At 44.3% G+C, this 21,184-nt stretch overlaps 1 protein-coding gene across 7 annotated transcripts in view; it reads right to left on the reverse strand.

Annotated features, from left to right (window-relative positions):
- Positions 1 to 21,184, reverse strand: part of RAD51B (RAD51 paralog B) — a 774,018-nt gene that overhangs the window by 100,244 nt on the left and 652,590 nt on the right. For 2 of the 7 annotated variants that reach the window (XR_004057382.1, XM_030931001.1), the window contains one exon: positions 653 to 757. The exons of 2 other annotated variants lie outside the window; for them this stretch is intronic. Coding sequence is in view for 4 of the 5 variants with exons in the window: in XM_030931001.1 (XP_030786861.1) it covers positions 653 to 757 (105 nt within the window). In the remaining variant the exon portion in view is untranslated. Of the gene's footprint in view, positions 1 to 123; positions 758 to 19,563; positions 20,008 to 21,184 lie in introns of those variants that run through there. 3 more of the 7 variants (XM_030931008.1, XM_030931006.1, XM_030931005.1) reach the window with 2 other exon arrangements.

The following is a 21,184-nucleotide window of genomic DNA, read 5'->3' on the forward strand; positions in this document are numbered from 1 at the left end:
CAGTATATCCTGACAATGGAGTATTATTCAGTCATAAAAAGGAATGAAGTACTGATGCATGCTACACCATGGAGGAAGCCTGAAAACACACTAGTGAAAGAAGACAGACACAAAAGGTCACATACTATATGATTCCATTGATATGAAATATCCAGAATAGGTAAATCCATAGCGACATAGTAGGTTGGTGGGTTTCCAGGAGCTGGGAGAAGGGGAGATGGGAACGCTTGCATAGCGGTTATGGGTCTTGCTTTTGGGGTGATGAAAACATTTGGAACTAGACAGAGATGCTGGTTGCACATCATATCTAGTTGCCACGGAACTGTTTACTTTAAAATGGTTAATTTCATCTTATATAAATTTCACCTCCATAAAAATGAAATGTTTTAGAAAGAGAAAGTTAAAAAAAAAAAACCTGTGTGTTCCATGAACACAACCCAACCCCTGCTCTCGTTCCCATTTCCCGTTCCCTTCCCGGTAGACCTGTGTGCCCATTGTCAGTGCCATGGTATCAAATCAGCTTGTGGTGCAGATTACTGTCGGGCTTGTTCTTGATCCCACTTCTGAGACACATCCTCTAGATTTCCATGACTAAAGCTGAGTCTACACACTAGCAAACAAATGTTTTACCAGAGAACAATGGGTGTCTCACCACAAGACTCTTTCTCAATATTTTGTTTCTGTGGTGGTAAAGTGGATTTTTCTCGGCAAGATGAACAGGTTTGCACGTTTCTCTGTCTCTAGGAATTTCCACAGGCTGCAAGAAGAAGAAGAATACAAGTGTCAAGATACCTAGAAAAAGATGGAAGGCTTGCATAAAACCTACTGGGCTAAAACTGTTGTTTATTTAAGTTATGGGGGAAAAAGTTCATGTCCCCATTCTACTTGTTCCAACCTCATTTGAAGAGTTGAGAGAGAACCTGTAGTTTTGTGCTTCCAGAACAGAGAAGATTTGGAACTTCAAAGAGAAAACTGCCCCTAGGGAGAACTGGGGACATGTAGATACCCTGCGTTAACCAGGGCAGAAAGTTGTAGTCTGTTGATGGAACTGTCATTCACTCATGCACCTAAACCCTTGAAGTCATTCATGAGGGTGGAAATCAACTTCTTCCAAGCTCCTGTTAATGTTGATATTTTGACCTCCTCCTGTGACTCATGAATGTTCTTAATGGAATTCATTCACTCACTGCAAATGGTCCTGCCATGTGCCAGAAGGCAATGGGCCAGGCCACTGGCTGGAGAAGACCCCGTCCCTGCCTTGCTACATAAGCATCTCAGTGAAAAAGCCAGGCAGACACACCAGGAACATCACAGCCATACGGCAAGTGCTCAGACAGAGGTATCAGGCCATGGGAGCACCAAGGAGTCATTGCCTCTGGGTCCTGTCAGAGTTGGGGACAGTGGAGTCCAGTGTTAAAGGAAGATGGTGACAGGATACCAGCATTGCAGGCAAGTAAGCACCTCATCCACATTGGCCCAGAAGCATGGACACAGGTGGCATATCTGGGGAACACTGCTGCAGAGAGGAGAGGAGGGAACATCGCTACAAGAGGAGAGGAGGCTGTCGGGGCAAGTTGGGGCCAGGTTGGAAAGGGTCTTAAATGTGACCCATTTTCTTCTGCTGACTTTTTCCTTTTCATAGGAACAACAGCCAAATATTTGTCATAAATCATTTTCCTTCATCCTATCAGTAGCCCCCTTTTACAGATGAATACACAGAGATTCAAAAAGGTTAAGGAATTCCAAAGAGGGATGCACATATCACCGGAACATACAAGAAACTGCTTGTCAATGACTGGGTGGTTACTGCTGGGGGAAGCCAGGATGGAAGGATGGGACCCAAAGAACAAAGGTGGCTTTAATTGCATCAGTAACATTTCATTTCTTAAGCTGGGTTTGGGTACACGGATACTCTTTGTGCCTTTTGGTGTGTGAAATTTTCATAATGACTCTTAAAGCCACTGGACCTGCGTGTTAGGGCAGCATCTGGGCTTGAAAAGAGGCAGTGTCTGAGGCTGAGGGTCCCTTGAGAACACAGGGGCTGCCCTTCATTTCCAAATGCTTGATGGGTTTTTCACTGTGGTTAAGGGGGTAAATCACTATTTATTCCACCTAGTCAAGGCCTCAGAGCTGACACTTCTACAGAAAAAGCAGGACAGACAGGTTTGGCCCTCCTGGTTCCCTTGGGCAGGAACTGAATGTTTCCCATCTAGGGGCATATGAGCAGAGAGGAAGGGGTCTGAGCCCCACAGTGTGTCCTCAGTTACTGCTTCTACGCAGCTTGGCTCCCCGTGCTCCGAGTTCCTTGTCAAGTGCATTTCCCTTCAAGTTAACACTGTTTGCTTCCTCCGCTAGAGCATCCTGCCCCCTCCAGCGTAGCCCTGAGGAGACCCAGCCCCCTGCCTTCCTGGCATGCAGAGCTTAAAACAAGAGCTCTCTGCCATCGGACATCCTTACCATTTCCAGCTATTGAGTGTAATCAGGTGTGCCAGGATCTGATTTCAAAGCCGAAAGCAAAGGGGCTCGGAGGAATCCTCTCTCTCGATTGCGCCAGTGGAAGACAAAGGGGTCTGAACAAACAGGATGCGCTTAGAGCTGTGGAGAGCACTCCCCAGCAAGTGGGGCGGGCAGGATGCAGGGTTGGAATAGTTGACCTGTAAGCCTGGGTGTTGGCATGCGAGACAGTCATGCCCAAGAGAAGCAAGGCAGGGCATGAACAGATGCTGATTCATCTGACAGCCTCTCTGGATGGTTCCTGGGCCCAGGGAGTTATATCATCCCTGCCCGACTAGAAGATCCTGACTCTGGCCATTCATTCACCTTGCAGAGAATGCTGACATTTCTAGAGATCAGAGAAAACCCACCATGCCTTGTAGGGTGGATGAGCGGTACTCAGGAATCTACAAGCAAGTCAGAACTGATGAGTTGTGGAGGTGGAGAAGACCCACTGGTTGCACCTCAATGTCTGGGTCCTGATGGATCCACTTTTTTTCTGCCCCTGTTTCTATCTCTTACCCCACACTCTGCTTGCTAGGCTTGGGAACCTACATCTAGCAAACTCTCCCAATCATTAACTGGATAAAGAGTTAAAAGTCATTCCAGAGAACATGACCCTTCTTGGGAGGCTATAGGCCGAGGGAAAATTTCAGTATTTCCTTTCTCCTTCCCATTGCCCCCATTTTTATATGGCAGGAATCAGAGATGAAAACAAATGTTGTAACAAACCCGACTTGAAGGCAGACAAAGATCATCAAAGGCAGCAAGAATAGGAAGCAGCTTACAGTGGGAAGAACGCGCCCATCTGGACTGACCCCTCACTGATGGTGACACTTAGTGGTGTTGCCCCAGTTCACCATCTTTCAGAGATAGCCTTGCTGGTGTTTTCAACCAGGAATGCTTGGAATATTGCCCAGACACCTCTGGCTGTTACAGTGCCTCAGGGAGTGCTCCTGACATTTTCTGGATGAGGCTGGAAGTACAAATGTCCTCCAGTACACAGGATAGTCATACAACTGAAGAACTACTCCCACCCTTTTGCTAATAGAGCAGCACTGGTGAAATTGGTCATTTCTGTTTTTTTTTCTTTTTTTCTTTTTTTTTCTTTTTTTTTTTAAGATGGAGTCTCACTCTGTCATCCAGGCTGGAGTGCAATGGTGTGACCTCAGCTCACTACAACCTCTGCCTCCCAGGTTCAAGGGATTCTCCTGCCTCAGTCTCCCGAGTAGCTGGGAATACAGGCACGTGCCACCATGCCCAGGTAATTTTTTTTTTTTTTTGTATTTTTAGTAGAGACGGGGTTTCACCATGTTGGCCAGGCTGGTCTCGAACTCCTGACCTCAAGTCATCCACCTGCCTGGGCTTCCCATAGTGTTGGGATTACAGGCGTGAGCCACCGCATCTAGTCAGAACTGGTCATTTCTGACACTCAGCTAAACCCCGAGCTCCTCTAACCTGGAGCCTTTGAACATGAAACCTATAGAGTCTCTGAAAAGAATCCAATTCTAAAGGCCACTGTTGGTTCTAGATGAAATAAAAAACACAAAGAAAATGAAAACCCGCCTGACATCTATAGTTCATCAATTGCCTTTAAAGGCAACTCTTACACAAACTCAAAACTTCCCAAGAGAAATTCTAACCTGGCATAAAGCATTGGGAGATTTATGGAGATGCTTTCTCCCAGAGCTAGAGTTCTGGGAACTGGAGACTCAGAGGCTGCCTCTTGGCTTCTCTAAAATAGGTCTGGGACATACCTTAGGTTGTTTTGTCCCTATACAGTGTAAATAGCTGGTGCGTGACACTTCAGCAATGGCTAAAAAATAAAATCCGAGCTAGTGGTGGGTATATGGGAAGCACAACGAATGTGCAAGTTGCAAATGATTTCTATCTATGTAAAATGGCAACATAACTAGGGCTGTTCTTTAGTATGGCCAGGGTGGAAGCCGAGTATGAGGTCCTTGGGGGAATTCTAACTACATGAAATTGACTAACTAGGGCTGTTTTTTTCTTGGAGGGGGCAGGGAGAAACCAGCAGATACCATCCAGATTTTTCTTAAAAGGAGAGACTTGATGAATCCATCATTCTACTCATAAGCAAATGCCTTTCACAAAGAATTTGAATTCTAGTGAGATTTTGAGCACAAAGCTGCAGTGTCTTTGAGAACTTGATTTATGATTCAAGATGAACTGCTGGTAACTCTGGGGTCATTCAGCCAGGGGAGATGGGAAGGGCAGACCCATTAATCAAAAGGTAGCAGGAGACCCCTCCAGGTGAGCCAAATGCACAAAGGGAGGAAGTGAGTCCAGGTGGAGAAAGAGACCCCTCCCCTCATCTCTGGGGTTGCTGGGAGACAGCTCTGCTTCAGGGAAGCTCGGAGGGATGGTCTAATGTACATTCTCTCAAAGAATCAGAGAGGCTGCAGCTTATCTGAGAAGAATTTAAATCCTGGCTCTGACACTCACGAGCTGTATGACATTAAGCAAGCTACCTAAATCTGAAATTTGGGCCCTTCCAAGATGGGAATAACGGTACCTGCCTCAGAGGGTTGTTAGGGAAATAAGCAGGCATTTACTGAGTACCTAATACATGCCAGGCTTGGCACAAGGTACTGGGGAGACAATGGTAGAAGGGTTGACAGTTTCATGAAATCACTTCTATAGCTCACTAGGCACAGACACTGCCTGTCATTTGGTAGCTGCTCAACAAATGTTACTTCCCTTCCCCTTATAATCTGTACCACTGGGCACCTGCTATGTGCAAGCTATTGTGTAGGCCCTTGGACCTGACATCAAGTAGCAATTTGTAACTTCAAAACTGGTTTCACACATGAGAACAAATATCAGCAGTTTTTGCACTTGCTCATGGAGAGATAGCAGGAGGGATTTTGAGCTCACAAATCCCTTTAGTTGTAGCAGCCCTTCTTTTACTGATGTTATATTCTGGACTCCTAAGAAAGATCCAGCCTATTTATTCCAGGTCATTAATATACCTGACACTGCTCTAGGTGCTTAAGAAAAAACTCAGTGAAGAAATCAAAGATGCCCGCCCTCCGGGGCTTATATGGTAACAGAGAAGACACAGAACGAAGGGTTAACATTGTGAGCTATTGATTATTTATTACCTTGTATGGAGATAAGTGCTTTGGGAAAATATAAGAAGAGCAGGATGGGGGTAAGCAGAGCTGGCTGCAATTTTAAGTGGGTCAGTCTCACAGAGAAGGTGGTATTTTAGCAGAAATTTAAAGGTGAGGGAGCCATCCATTATGTGAGGAAAGGAGGTGAGGGAGTCAGCTATAGTACTCTGGGGAAAAGGGTTCCAGCAAAGGGTTCAGAAATGCCAAGGCCCTAAGGTGAAAGAATGCCTGTGACAGGGGTCAGCTAGGAGGCAGTGTGTCTGCAACAGGTGAGCAAGCCAGGAGCCGTGAGAGGCAGGGAAGCAGGTGCTGCTGGAATTGGTAGAGCTTTCTAAGCCTGTGGAAGGACTCTGCTTTCAGTCTGAATGAAAAAGTGTTACTTGAGAGTTTTGAGCAGAGGAATGGCATGATCTGATTTATGTCTTAAAACTGGAGAGGAGGTCATAAACTCAGGCTCAGGCCTTCCATGAAGGCTGGAAAACCATCCATTTATCTACCCTGTCATCTTCACAGGCCCCCTGGCATGAAAATTAGGCAGATTATTTCTATTCCCACTTTACAAACTGGTGAATTGGGACTCGGGAAGGCTATGGGCGTTCTCTGAGGGCCCAGAGCTGGAAGGTGGTAGGCTGAGGACTGAATTCTTACAGTGCCCCCTGACGTGGACTAAGATGGGTTTCTGGACACTAGGAGCTGTCTGCTCCACAGTGTCCATGGGGCTTTCATGCATCCTTGAGGATTGTTTTGATGCAGAGAAAAGACCAACTGGGTCTACTTTGGTTTTTGAAATTAATATTTACTAAATTTACACATTGAAAAAACTCAGTTTTCTTTTAGGCTTTAAAGTTCATCTTACAAATCTTACTACATTCTAGTTATAAATCGTAGATGGTCAATGACAGTTTGTGGATGATGTCCTCACATTTCAAAAGATCCTTTCTTACCTTATGCCTCAATAATGAACACGATGCGTTGCACCTAGTACATCCCACATCATATATCTCAGAGTCAATCACAACAGAAAGGAAGAGAGGGAGCGCTGCTGGGGGCCTGAGGTGGGGGTGCAACTTGGCCAGGCACTAATCCATGACCAGGGCTGGGGCTCCAGGCCTCAGGGTCTGTGGAGTGGGCTTACTGGCAGGACTGGCTGCTGGGCAGGTGCCACAGGAAGAAGATTGGAGAGGCACCCGAATGTAGGAAGAAAGGGAATGTTTTCCCTTTCCTTATCTCCTAGTTCCCTTTTCATCCTTAACTCTGGAGAAAAAATTGTGACTACAAAGTTGTAGGCTGGTTTTGCTTCCACCATGTTGACGAACAGAGGCTCCAGGGGCAGTTTGACAGTGTAAGACCCCTCTGAGGAGGCCTCCCATTGCTTATCTCAGTCTTTTTCTAACTCCCTGCTCTCCCCTTGGCCTCTCCATGGTCCATCTTTCTCTCTGCTGTCCTTCCTGCAGTGTTCCTCCCTACCCCTCCCTTCTTTTGGCCTTGGGAGCTCTCCACCCTTCCCCTCCCAACGTTTTCCCTCCATACCCCACGCTCTTTGTTGCTGAATTCAAGGTTCTCAATACAATAAAGCTTTGATGATTTGCCCCAATTGAGAAGGAGTGTCAGCTTAAATTAATGAGGAGTCTGAATAATAGAATTTTAAAGCAAAGTTTAGTTGCTTTCGTGTTGTTAAGACATCCTTTCCAGAGAGAAGAGTTAGCATTTAAATGCGGTAATAGTTGATGTTGAGAAATGGGGCAATATGTCTTAGAGAATCTTTTCAGTAATCTACCAGAAACGAATCACTTATAATTAGCATATACTTTCCTTGAATCAGAGTGTTTCTGCCTTTAAAAGCTTTCATTTTTAGTGACCAATATTTTTTAAATCACTGATTTTATCAGACTTCTCTCAGATCCACAAGTTTCAACCCCTGAGTTCTTCATGGCGGAGACATTTTCACATTGAAAGTCTCTCTAGAAATTTTTAATTTTCAATGATATAAGCAATACATGAATATATCATCTTTGCAAAAAATTGATACTTTAAAAATATTAAAATCACATAAATAATAAAATCATTTCTGTTATCTCATTTATATTACTTTCTTTAAGGTGGTAACAATGTATTCTCCATAACAAACCATTCTGCCAAAAAGTCCCTTCTCCAGGGTCCTATCCAAAAGGCACAACCCTCCACACTTGATTGGATCTTATATGTTTAAAAAATAAGTGGTGGCTGAGGCAGTTACGGCTCTCAGCCTCCCAGTCTGTATCTTTATTCTGCAATTCTCCCCACTTCCCTACCACATATCTGCATGTTCCATTCGCATATAATTGCCAGGAAAACTCACCAAGTGAAGCACATCTGCCAAATGTTAATAATTAGGAAATCTAGATATGGGCATTTGGGTGTTCATTACACTATTTTCTTTACTTTTCTGAATGTTGAAATTTTTCATAATGAAAAAAGAAAGAAAAAGAAAAACTCATCAAATGCTAAGAACAACAAAACAACAAATGAACCTGAAAAGAAGAAAGGTCTGGTTCTAGTTACTACTATTTTCCTCTTCCTACAGAGTCCCAGCCCTGCACTGGGAAAGGCTGTGCCTCATCTGTGGGAATAGGAACATAGAAATGCCTGGTGTATTTCTTACTAATGTGTCCACTTTTTCAAGCTCTTTCACACTTGTTCTTCTTTTACTTGCACAACAAGCCTTTAGGGGGTAAAAAAGGCAAATGGGTTTCCCCCATTTTACAGAAATGGTATTATTGGGAACCAAGAGGTTTCATGATACTAGCTAATAATACCAGCTCACAGTTACTGCTTTCTTACTAGGCAGCAGGCATTGTTCTAGGTACTTACATGCATTGAATAATTTTAACCTTACAATAACTGTAAGAATTATGTGCATAATTGCCTGAGATCACAAAGCTAGTAAGTGGTGGATTGCAGCAGGAACCCAGGCAGTCTACTCATGGGCCCGAACTCACAAGCATCTATATCCTCATGTGATAACACTACAGATGCCTCCCAAGAGTGGAAATCTGGCAGCCTCCAGGGTGCATTCGGACTATAAAAGCATTCATTTGACTTATAGACTATTTTATAATTTTTGAATTTCAAGATGTATTTAAAGAAAAAATTAATACAAAAAAAAAAAAAAAAGGCCGGGTGTGGTGGTGTGCACCTGTAATCCCAGCTACTTGGGAGACTGAGGCAGAAGAATCACTTGAACCTGGGAGGCGGAGGTTGCAGTGAGCTGAGATTGCACCATTGCACTCTGGCTTGGGCAACAAGAGCAAAACTCCATCTCGAAAAATAAATAAATAAAATAAAAATAAAGAAAAAATTTATCTGAAAACCCAGATTTCTGGCTTCCCTTGTAAAATCAGACGTTCTGGCAACATGAGGCCAGCATCCCACAAGATAACAGTTGGCTGGAGCTGAGATTGTGAAGGAGAAATTTTTCATGACAGTTTGTTAAAGGCTTTAAGTAAGACTTTATTCAAGAAGGAACACTGCAATGGCGTTTTGCAGCCGTAGAGAGAGATGGGCTCAAGCCCGAATACAACAAGGAAAAGTGGTAATTTATAGCCAAAGAGCAGGGTGGCTGTCAGTGGGTGAAAAATTACTAAGAAGGAACACCAAGGCTGGGGGATCTGGCTAAACTGCCACGGCAGGATGCTTACTGAGGGCAGGCAAGGGCGATGGGGTATTAGAGGTGGGGGCTGAGGAATATGATTAGGTACCAAGGGTGATCAAATACCAAGGGTGGGGAATTTTCACTCAATTGACTTAGCAGGATTCTTGCTAAAACTGGACTAAGCAAGCCAAGCATAGAGCCCAAGGTTGGCGCCGAGTCAGAAAGACGACTCAGAGGAGCCTGACTCAAGTTTGATCAAAATGGGAGTCTTTGTCAGTGACTGCTGCCCATTTAAATACGGTAGGCTCTCTCTAATCTGTCAGTCCCTACAACTGCCTATTACTGCACCTGGCCTCTTTTTGCAACTCTTTTTACCTGTCTAGCGTGGACATTTGAGTTTGTAACCCCTGTACTATTAAAAAAAAAAAAAAAAAAAAGACAAACCCTAAAGAAACAAAATGTAATTTCTGTCCTGGTGCCATCAATACACTGCCAAAGTCATTTATTCATTCATTTGTCTTTCCATGTAATAACCATCCATTCATGCATCCATCCATCCACCTTTTCATTCTGTCTCATGCACCATCCCTACCTAGCTTAGCAATTCTCAAACTGCACAGTCATACTTGAATTTCTTGGCCAGTATCTACTTTTTTCCCAATCAGATAAGAAGGGCAAGATCAGAGGATAAGGGATGTTCTGTGAGGAAAACTGTTATGGTAGGTGTTGAGCTGTGTCCCCTCAAAATTCATATGTGAAGTGATAACCTCCAATGAGATTGTATTTAGAGATAGGGCCTTTAAAAGAAGGTAATTAATGGCCAGGCATGGTGGCTCACACCTGCACTTTGGGAGGCCCAGTTGGGCAGATTACCTGTGGTCAGGAGTTCAAGGCCAGCCTGGCTAACATGGTGAAGCCCCGTCTCTACTAAAATTTTTAGTCTCTACTAAAAATACTAAAATTAGCCAGGTGTGGTGGCACGTGCTTGTAGTCCCAGCTACTCAGGAGGCTGAGGCAGGAGAATTGCTTGAATCTGGGAGGTGAAGACTACAGTGAATCAAGATTATGTCACTACACTCCAGCCTGGGCAACAGAGCAAGACTTATCTCAAAAAAAAAGGTAATGAATTGTACATCATGTTCAGCAACCGAAAATAAAATAAAAGGATGTAATTAAGGTTAAACAAGGTCATAAATATGAGGTCCTAGCCTCATGGTGACCTCAAACCAAAAAACATACAATGGACATACAGAAAATAAGAAGCAAGAAGATAAGGTTCTAATCCAATAGAACTAGTGTCTTTATAAGAAGTGGATGAGGGCCGGGTGCGGTGGCTCAAGCCTGTAATCCCAGCACTTTGGGAGGCCGAGACGGGCGGATCACAAGGTCAGGAGATCGAGACCATCCTGGCTAACATGGTGAAACCCCGTCTCTACTAAAAAATACAAAAAACTAGCCGGACGAGGTGGTGGGCGCCTGTAGTCCCAGCTACTCGGGAGGCTGAGGCAGGAGAATGGTATAAACCCGGGAGGTGGAGGTTGCAGTGTGCCGAGATTGTGCCACTACATTCCAGCCTAGGCAACAAGAGCGAAACTCTGTCTCAAAAAAAAAAAAAAAAAAAAAAAAAAAAAAAAAAAAAAGAAGTGGATGAGATACTAGGAGCTCACACACAGAGAACAAGCCATGTGAGGACACAGAGAGATGATGTCCATGTGCAAGCCAAGGGGAGAGGTCTCCAGAGAAATCAAACCTGCTGGAGCCTGGATCGTGGACTTCCAGCCTCCAGAACTGTGAGAAAATACATTTCTGATCTTTAAGCCATGCAGTCTGTGGTATCTCTATGCAGCCTGAGCAGACTAATATAGCAAGGAACTATTGTCCATGTGCACTCTGCCTTTTCAATCCCTCTCACCCTCCCCACTTTCCCTGAACAGGCAGTCACCCAACATCCAAGGCCATGTGAATAGGTACTAAGAGAGGGTGTTGGCAATCCCAGTTAAGAAGGTCTATGGTTTCTCCAGTGCTGTGACCACACCATCAAGATGGGCTTTGAGGGTGGGAAAGGGATGGGGAGATGCCACTAAAAAATTCTACCAGCGAGATGAACTCAGGCCATCTCACTAAACCTTGTGTGCTTGAAATGGGGAGTTGATGCTTAAAGTTTACAGACTTTGGAGTTGAGGTGTGGGCATGAAAAATATTAGCAAAACCCAAAGTGGCTTAAGGAGCACTGAGAGGTATAGGTTCATCCAGCTAGTTGGTTGGGTTTAGCAAGCAGTTTTTGTCTGGAGATCCTGAGTCCAGCTTAAACAGTGATGGTCAGAATAATCACTGCAAAATTCGCTTCATTTTAAGCTTTCCTCCGGCTTTTCACCAGGTGTTCTAGTTAGAGAGGCTTATGTTATTGACACAAAGATAGGTAGTTGTTGATTAACTACGGAGGGGCATAGAGAACTGGGAGAAAGCCAAACTGGCTTCTGCTTCATCTTTGTATCAACTTTCAAGTTGTTAGATTGGTAATGACTGTGGGGTTTGGACGATGGTGTTGGGATGAGAGGCTGGACAAACCCCATATAGGTTTCTGGGCCCCAGAGGACAGCCAATGGCAATAGACTTAAACCTCCGATTCTAAATAGAATGGGCAGGGATCTGGAGGGGCTCCGGAGGAACAGAGGAACTGACTAGAATCCCACAGTAGAGATTTGCAAACACTATCATAGGCTCCTAGGGAAATGTTGCAGTTTTAGTCACTGGATAAAGGTGTCAGTCACAGGACAAACTTTGACCATGATTTAATCACCTTTGACATACTCGGAGCTCAGGAAAGGGCAAGGAAACACAGACATTTAGACTAGCCTCTCTTTCACTCCTAGACTCATGTCCACTAAAAATAATATGGGCAGACTGAAATTTGAACGCAGATGGTTTGGGTTTGGCTTTTAGCCATCTGATGAGTTACAAAGGTAATGGTATCTCATGAATAAATGGTAAAGCATACTGTCACAATTCAATCTTCCCACTAATGCTCTGGTTGATGCATGAATTCATAAAAAGCACAATTTCTCTGACTCATGTGAAATAGGGCAAAACCACACATGACTAGTCTTCCAAAACCCATCAAGAAGATTTGTGAATAACTTCCAATAAAGAGCTTTGGGCACTGAGAATACAGTTGGCAAAAACTTGATCCAAACCGAGTCTTTCACTTGCGTTCTAAAATCTTAGTTTGAAAGTTATTTGGGACTTCTTAGTCAAGAATCTGGGCTTCACAAGACCTGGGGGTGGGGGCTGCAGAAAGACAAGGATCAGGGATAGGGACAAGGGATCCTTGCAGGGGACAGAGAAGACCCTGCCCATACCTCCTGCTGCTTGGGCAGCCATGTTTTCAGTGGCTTCCTTAGCCAACAAGGGTTTGGTTAGCTAGTGACCAGTGATGTTGTCTGAGACAAAACACTAAGATAAGCCCGAGCAATCAGATTGTCTCTTCAGAATTTTAACCAAGGAAAACAGCCAATGGAAACTGAAATTGAAGGTCTAAGGGGTAGGGAGAAACGCAAGGGTGAGCCATGTGCAAACTGAAGTTTTGAGTAAATAGAACTCTAGTATGCAGGACAAATCTGCTGGGAGAGTGACAGTAGCCCTGGGCAGACATGTAGAGAAAATAGCGGAGACCCCAGGATAATGAATGCCCAGGGCTGCCTCCCCTCCAGAAGGCTTTCCAATTCTGCACCACCGATATCCTTAACAGTATGTGTCCCCTTTTACCAGAGATAATTGAGACTCTTCTTCCCAATGAAAAGAGCCCAACTGTAACTAAACGTTTGTACAAGTTCCAAGTAGGTAGGCTGAAAACTGAACTATTATCTGAAGAGATTTGCTTTAGGGAGAGTGAGTCGGCTGGCTCTCAGCAAACATAGCCTACCACCACAGCTTACTTGGAAGCAGCCTGTGTACTTGAGATTAGGTTTTAGGCAGGAAATAGTGTGACCTAATTTCTCCTTTGTTCTTATCATGTCAGGGAACACCAAGTCTATGTTTGAGACCTGAAGAAAGGAAGTCTTGGCATCTACAAAATATTGGTTTGGTCCAAAAAAGTTAAATCCCTGTTAAGTCACCAAAATCCTGGTCCACAAATCTCTCTGAGGAAAGCTTTAAAACCATGATTTTTTCATTGGTTGAAAGGAGCAAAGAGGTGTGGTGGTCATGTTGGTTCACCAACAAGAGCTGATGAATCATTGTTATCTCCCATTTCAAGGCTCAGGAGGGCTAAACTGGAAGGAAAACCAAAAGCAGCTCTTGTCAACATGAGACCTCCCTCATCTCTTATGTCCTCACCTTTAGAAATGCCCCTAGGCAAGGCTGCCATCAGCACTTGACTGAAAACACATGGAGGCAGCCGATTCCGAGCAGGAATTCATTATTGAAAGAATAGTAAGGGAAAGTTTCTCTCTCTTGCAGGGAGAGCTGCTTTCTGGAAAATCACAGGGCTTTGAAGCAACGTGCATCATGTCTGGTAAAAAGCGGCAGAATGGAAATGGAAGGGCACATTTCCAAAAGTCTTTTCACACAAGGCATGATGGTCTGGGGTCACTCAAAACTAGTTTTTTTTTTTTTTTTTTTTTTTTTTTTTTTTTTTTTTTTCTTCTTTTGAGACGGAGTCTCGCTCTGTCGCCCGGGCTGGAGTCCAGTGGCCAGATCTCAGCTCACTGCAAGCTCCGCCTCCCGGGTTTACGCCATTCTCCTGCCTCAGCCTCCGGAGTAGCTGGGACTACAGGCGCCCGCCACCTCGCCCGGCTAGGTTTTTTTTTTTGTATTTTTAGTAGAGACGGGGTTTCACCGTGTTAGCCAGGATGGTCTCGATTTCCTGACCTCGTGATCTGCCTGTCTAGTTGTTCTATCTATCAGGCCATGGCTCCCTTGAACCCACTATCCCTTCCCAGAGTTACTTGTGTCTGAAAGTTCTAGAGGAAAACTACCAGAGTTAACTGGTCTTTCCTGGCTACCCCTCTATTTCAAAAGGTCACCTGTGGACTAAAATAGGCTGCAAAACTGGTCTTCCTTAACGCTACCCCATACATCTTTGATGTATGCCAGGTAATCTGAGGGAAAGGTACATATAAGCGTGAATATGGAAGAAGGAAACATTTGCAAGCCCACTGGGTATAGCTGTGCATGCCAAACATTACAGGTGTTCACCAATATCCAGTTCCCCTTTCCTTCAGAACATGGAGGAAGTGGTACCTTCCTGCCTCCTGGAAGTTAGGAGTGGCTGCATGGCTGCATGGCCAGGAGAGTAGAAGGAATGTATATCATTTTTTGAGGGAAGGACTTAATTATCAGTGCTCAATCTCTCTTTCTTTCTTTCTTCTCTCTCTCCCCCTATCCACCTCTCCCTTCCCCTACTGTGGCAACTGTGGCAGTGCATGTTAATGATGAAGTGCAATATTCAGTCACACATGGAGGAGAGCTTGTCTGGAGAGTCTCAGACATGTATGGATTTTGCAAGTCACTGAGATTTGGGGGGACTGTTTGATAGACAACAAAACCAAATGTGTCCTGACTTATGTCTAGTGATTTATTGGTTTCCTCTCCTAGCAGATCTATTTGGAGTTTTGGAAAACATGTGTTCTATCTGAACCCTGCCCTCACTGAAATTCAGAAGTAGGCAGTGTGTTTTCTCTCACACTTACGATGTTTGGCTGAGAAGTGTGATGAGTGCCTTCCCTCCATTTGTGCAAAAGAAGCCTCTTTGAATTCTGGAGTGGAATAAAGGAAGTCCTTTCACAGCCACAGGATAAAAGTGATGGTGATGATATTGAAAATAAAACTTGGAAAAAATGACCCTTCCAAATGTTTCCAAGACCAGTTTTTAGGCTAGAATCAGATATTTTGCACTTCTTGCCTTCACTCACTTTTCTCCCATTACCTAATCCTTATCCTCCCTTTCCAGAATTCTCATTTGGCAATCCTGGTTTTGCTGGACAAACTTTTACAACCCTGTCTCTGAGCGGTCATTTTGCTTTATTCACAACCCACAACCTAAAAGACATTATGCACAGAGTTCAAGGCTCTCTGGGTTAATCCAAAATGTTCACCCTGTAGGCTGACAGGGACCACACATTTCTGAATCTTCATCAGGACTGCAATACCTTAACAGAATAGCCAGAAGGCTAGCATGATTAGGGAGACAAAGTTGAACTTTGATACACACACACACACACCCCTAAAATATCTCTGAATTGCATCATTACTTTTACTTTCAGTAAAAGTAATTAATGATACAAGATGCAACACTAGCATCTCATGGGTGGTACCAGCTTGGCAGATTATCAGCCTGTGGGGAAGAATGCTACCTGTGTCCTTTCTTGTGAACATTTCCTGGGGCAACTTTCCTGTGCATGTCTTCTGATCATTAAAAATGACAGGAGAAGGCAGTGATGGAGCCTCTGCTATATTCTGAGCATCACTGCTCAGAGTAAAAGATCAAACTACTAGCATTGTTCCTGGTGATTCTTTTATTTAGAAAATATTCACGAGTTCTTTACTATTGTGTGTGTAGTATTGTGCTGAGTACTTCGGTGAACTGAGGATGAGTAAGAGTTGTGAACAGAAATATTACATGGGCAACGGATGAGAGAGAAAAGAGAGTAGAACTGCCTGAGTTCAAATCCACATTTCATCCTTTCCAGTGACAGACTGAACCTCTCTTGCTTCAGTTCCTCATCTGTAGAGAAGGAATAATACAAAATTCTACTTTGTAAGAGTCCTAGAAGCATTAGAGAAGGTTGTGTATGTAAAGTGTGTGTCAGACACACAGCAAGTGCTCTGTATCAGAGGCAGTGCTTAGGTCCTGTCCCTGCAGCATGGTTTGTGGTGAAGGTCTGCAGGGCTTTGGGCAGGAGAGTACTGTATTGATTTGTCAAGCACTGGATATAGGGCACTCTCTTAGTGTTTCTTGGGGTCAAAAAGGTAGTTTCAAGGAGGAGCCACTTAATTTTTGACATTTGGGATTAGGATATGTCTTCCTCTTGCTTTTTTTTCAGACACTTGTGAGTGATCCATTTTAATGTGTGAACAGTTTAGCTTTTTTTTTTCTTGGCAGACAATGGAAGTGAAGAGAGAACAAATTAGGAGTTGCAGAGAACATACAGCATCTTGCTCAATGAAAGGGAGGAAAAGTAATATATTTTCCTCACCCATCTCAAGGCTCGTGGCTGAGAGCACTATAACAAAACACAGGTTAACAAGAGAAAAACATACACATTTACTTTTCTCTTCTTTTAAACTGAAAGTACCTACTAAGTGACTCAACCAAAACCAAAGAACCTTTTATGACTTCACCATGGATTAAGAAGGGGTTCTTAAAAGAGAGTGCAGCCCTCCCAAATCCAGAACCACTCCCAAAGAGAGTCAAAAGAAAGATACAAACAAACTCCCCAAGAGCTGGCAATATTTGGCAGGATAGCTGGAAACAGGGTGCAACCCACATTTCTGTCCAGCCATATTCTTGAGTTCCCTCCCCTGAAGTTGGTTGGGGAACTCAAGACAGCTTGTATGCCCCAACAGGGAGAAAATCAAACCAAGTTATCGGGACAGAAATTGAGACAAACAAGGAAAGAGACAGCAGTCCCTGGGAGGGAAAGGATCAATATCAAATGAGTATCTTAAAGGCAGATTTAGCCAGAGAGTCACAATATAGACATGTTTTGTTTGTTTTTTATCTCCTGCTAATCTGAATTTGGGAAGGAAGGGATAAGGAGAAATTTTTCTCTCTTGACCAAGCACTATAGACAGAGATCTGGGAGAGCTGAGTTTGATTTCTTTCTTTTCCAGCTTTTTGTCAGTTGCCCCAGAATCTCATTTGCAAGATCCAAAATGAGTGGGGTATCTCAGTCACCCCATATTGGGCACCAGAAACTGCACAGGAGAAAAAGGAGTATCTTTTCCTTACCCATTGCAAGGTTCATGGCCAAGGCCCCCATGACAAAAGACAGATTTACAAGAGAAGGCCGGGCTCACACCTGTAATCCCAGCACTTTGGGAGGCCAAGCGGGCAGATCTCCTGAGGACAGGAGTTCGAGACCAGCCTGGCCAACATGGTGAAACTCCGTCTCTACTAAAAAAAGTACAAAAGTTAGCTGCGCATGGTGGCACATGCCTGTAATCCTGGCTACATGGGAGGCTGAGGCAGGAGAATTGCTTGAACCTGGGAGGCAGAGGTTACAGTAGGCCAAGATCGCGCCACTGTACTCTAACCTGGGCGACAGAGTGAGACTCCATCTCAAACAACAACAACAACAACAACAACAACAACAACAACAACAACAAAATTTACAAGAGAAAAGCATAAAGATTTATTTAATGTAAGTTTTATGTGATATGAGAACCTTTAGATATGAAGACCTGGCTGGGCATGGTGGCTCATGCCTGTAATCCCAGCACTTTGGGAGGCTGAGCTGGGAAGGTGGCTTGAGCCTGGAGGATCACTTAAGCCCAGGAGTTCAAGACCAGCCTGGGCAACACAGTAGAGACCCTGTCTCTACAAAAAATAAAAAATTAGCCAGGTGTGGTGATGCCGCCCATCTGTGGTCCCAGCTACTTGGGAGGCTAAGGTTGGAGTATCGCTTGAGCCTGGGAGGTTGAGGCTGCAGTAAGCTGTGATCGCACCACTGTACTCCAGACTGGGAGACAGAGTGAGACTCTGGAAAACAAACAAACAAAAACAAAAAACAAAACAACACAAAAAAACCCACCCCCAAACCAGGGAAATCTGTGTATTTTTATGCTTAAGTTTGATGAAGAGTAGATAGTCATGCAGAAGTATGACTGGAGGACTAAAGAGTATGATCTAATGGGAATAAACTGGGGGAAATTTAGCAAGGCCTGTTTGTTCAGATTATTCTCTGTCCCCGTGTCTTCAGAGATAAGGATATTCCTTTCGTTTGGTAGAGAGTGAACACTTTAGGAATGAACATTTTACAACCTGCTTCAGGAGAGGAGGGGCGAGGGGAAGGTGAAAATGGCCTTCCTGCTTCTGCTATTTTTTCAAGGCCAAGGTGCCGGATTTTGGAGTCGTGTATCCTGAACCCCACCTTCAACTTCTCAAATAATCCCTTGATGTTTGAAATTAACCAATTCATGTCATAAGAATCCATAGGAAATGTACGTTTCCTGATTAAATGCGAAAACTCACCTTGGTTTTCACCAACATTCTATTGAACATCCCAAGTTCTCAAAATGTATCTCACTCAGAGGGAGACACATGGTCACAGCCTGGGACATCTGCCTGCTCTGCCTCTTCCAGGTCTACCCAAATCCTTCTCGCCTTCCGATGCTCAGCACACCAATACCTTCCCTGATTCACTCCAGCTGAATAAGATGCTCTTCCTATTGCCCTTGCTGCCCGGGGCTTGGATGTGATTCTGCTTTATATTATAGTTAATAGTTTGTAAATCTTTTCCCATTCCTTGGAGTACATTTTTGGAGGGCAGGCACACATTGAGCTTTGTTTTCAAGCTTTACCTGGATACTTGGTATGCGCTCAACAAATCCTGAGTGCTTAAAGGACTCAGTCATTCTTCATCATTCTTCATCAATCTGTACCTACTTGGTGCACAGCACTCTGTTGGGCACTCATAGGAGACATGAAATAGGAGGAGACTTGATTCTAGCCCTCAATGCACTAAAAACCTCTGATAGAGGAGCAGGTACAACATGATTCTACAGAGGATAGCTTGAGGTCAATAACAACCTGGGTAAGCAAGGCCAAAGGCTGGAAAGATTTAATGCCTGGCTTTGAAGGGGCTAAAGGCCCCAGACCTTGCCCTGAACCCAGCCTGATGCTTCAATCAGAGCCTCATGGCAGTCGGAACGTGTAGGCTGGGTGTTCTACTGGAAACGACTAAATTATTCTACGGGTCACCAATTGATTTATTTGCTAATTGACTGGCCCAGCTTTGGGCTTTAAATCTAAAGAAATCATTTCATCCTTTATTAAATACTGCATGAGTCTCACTCTTTGTTCTGCAGGGCTATACACAATATACCAATGAAACTTGAATTTACACTACAATAGTTATGCCACTAATGACCTTCAAATGCCACTAATACCATACATGCTCCACTTCTCGGCTGGATCTGAACCTGTCAGTGAATTCTGAGCCCATCGACCTCCCTCTGACACAGAGTCGACCCCCGTGCCCATGCCCGCCCGCCCCCAACCTCCCACATCATTCCATGATTTCATTTCTGAATTGGTTACTATTTGGAGACCCCAATTCCTTTACACCTACTCTTTTTATTTGGTAGACAATACTTTATTCGGAAATGTTCGCTCCTGTAATTACAAATCTTGTTAGTCATCCTCCTCCTCTCCCCAGGGGGATTGTGGGCTTTAATTAATTAATGTGGTTAAACCGCTTTGAGGTGCCTGGTTGAAAGGTGCTATATAAGTGCAAATTATTATTATGGCTGTTGACATCCCATGGCGGCAAAGCCCTCAGCCCTACACATCTAGAGACCTGAACAAAGGCTTCTTCATCTTCACCTTCCCTGCTAGGTCTGAAATCGCTAGCTCAATGGTTTAGGAGCAAATCTGTTACCATCTCAACAGCAATCAACTAATTAATCCCCATTATGTCAGCTTCCGTTTCCTTCTTCCAAGCAGTACGGTCCTGTTTTATTTCACAAATCACACCCCCATCAACTCTAGACAAAAGTCACAGTATCCCTATGGCCTCTGTTGGCCTAAAGGAAAAAAAAAAAAAAGAGAGGAAGTAAGTCTGAAAAAAAAAAAAGTTATGAAATGCACTAACTTCCCACCAGCAACCTAATTGGAACTTTCCTCCAACAGCGGTCCTCTTCCATACCTATTACCCACAGAACCACTGGCCTCGCAAACCAGAGACCCAGAAACACAGCAGAAGTGTGGGTTAGGGTCCTGCAGCCCTGGCTTGACTAAGGATAGCTATAGACAAAAGGGGAGTGTCGCTGCGCTGGGTGGGAAGAGGTCATCCACAGAAGCAAGCACCCCTCTTCAGCTTTCTCTATGACCCCCAAGTTTCCCCTGAGAAAGCCAGCTGCCATCTGTAGCCAGGAAGCCCTCACAAAGGCAGGGGAGCATGATTTAGATGTTTTGTGCTACACCTAACACACCACAGCCCTTAACAAATGCCCAATACTTCCACTATGATGGTAGCCATTGAAAGCAGCCCTGTAGGGGAGACTTGGCCTCGCATAGGGACGCTGCTGACCAAAACACTCCTTACAAGGTTGTGCCTCAGACCCTTTGTTCGAGTGGATGTGGGTAAGCCTCAGGGGGTCATGTCTTCATCTGCCTTCATTTATCCTCCCTATTGAAGGGCTCCTTCAGGACATTGGTCAGTCTCTGTGGGAAATGATTTGGAGAGCAACAAAAGAACTTGGGCTCTTTGGGGGGCCTTCAGAATTCAGTAAACATCTGGACATGGAAGGCCAGGTTCTCAAGCAGTCTAGCTGGGGAGATGTCAAAAGAGAGAAAGAGCTGTGTCTGCAATGCAAGCCCTTAGTTCTGTGGCGACATTTGTTGTAGAAAGACACAGACACCCCAGTAGGTAGATAGGAAGATTTTTCAAAAGCTCCTCTATTTGTCGGGTTTTGTGAGTTCAGTGCACTGTTTGTCAGTTCTCATGGCATGTGTGAGGAAACAGAAGTTTCGCATGGCTGGCGAGGGGCATGTGATGGGTGTTCTGACTCTGTGTGCACTATGAATAACCCAAGGTTGCATAAGCCTGTCCTGGTAGTCACTGTTAAGCTGTCTGTTATCCTTGAAGTTTCTGAAGCCCTCATGGGTCAGGATGACTTATTGGATTCTTACCCACGAGCACATTTTAATTGACAAAAAAATTAAGTACTAAGTGGCGAAGTGATTTACACTTCATCGGTG

The sequence above is a fragment of the Rhinopithecus roxellana genome, chromosome 5 (assembly GCF_007565055.1).
Source record: "Rhinopithecus roxellana isolate Shanxi Qingling chromosome 5, ASM756505v1, whole genome shotgun sequence".
Taxonomy (NCBI): Eukaryota; Metazoa; Chordata; class Mammalia; order Primates; family Cercopithecidae; genus Rhinopithecus; species Rhinopithecus roxellana.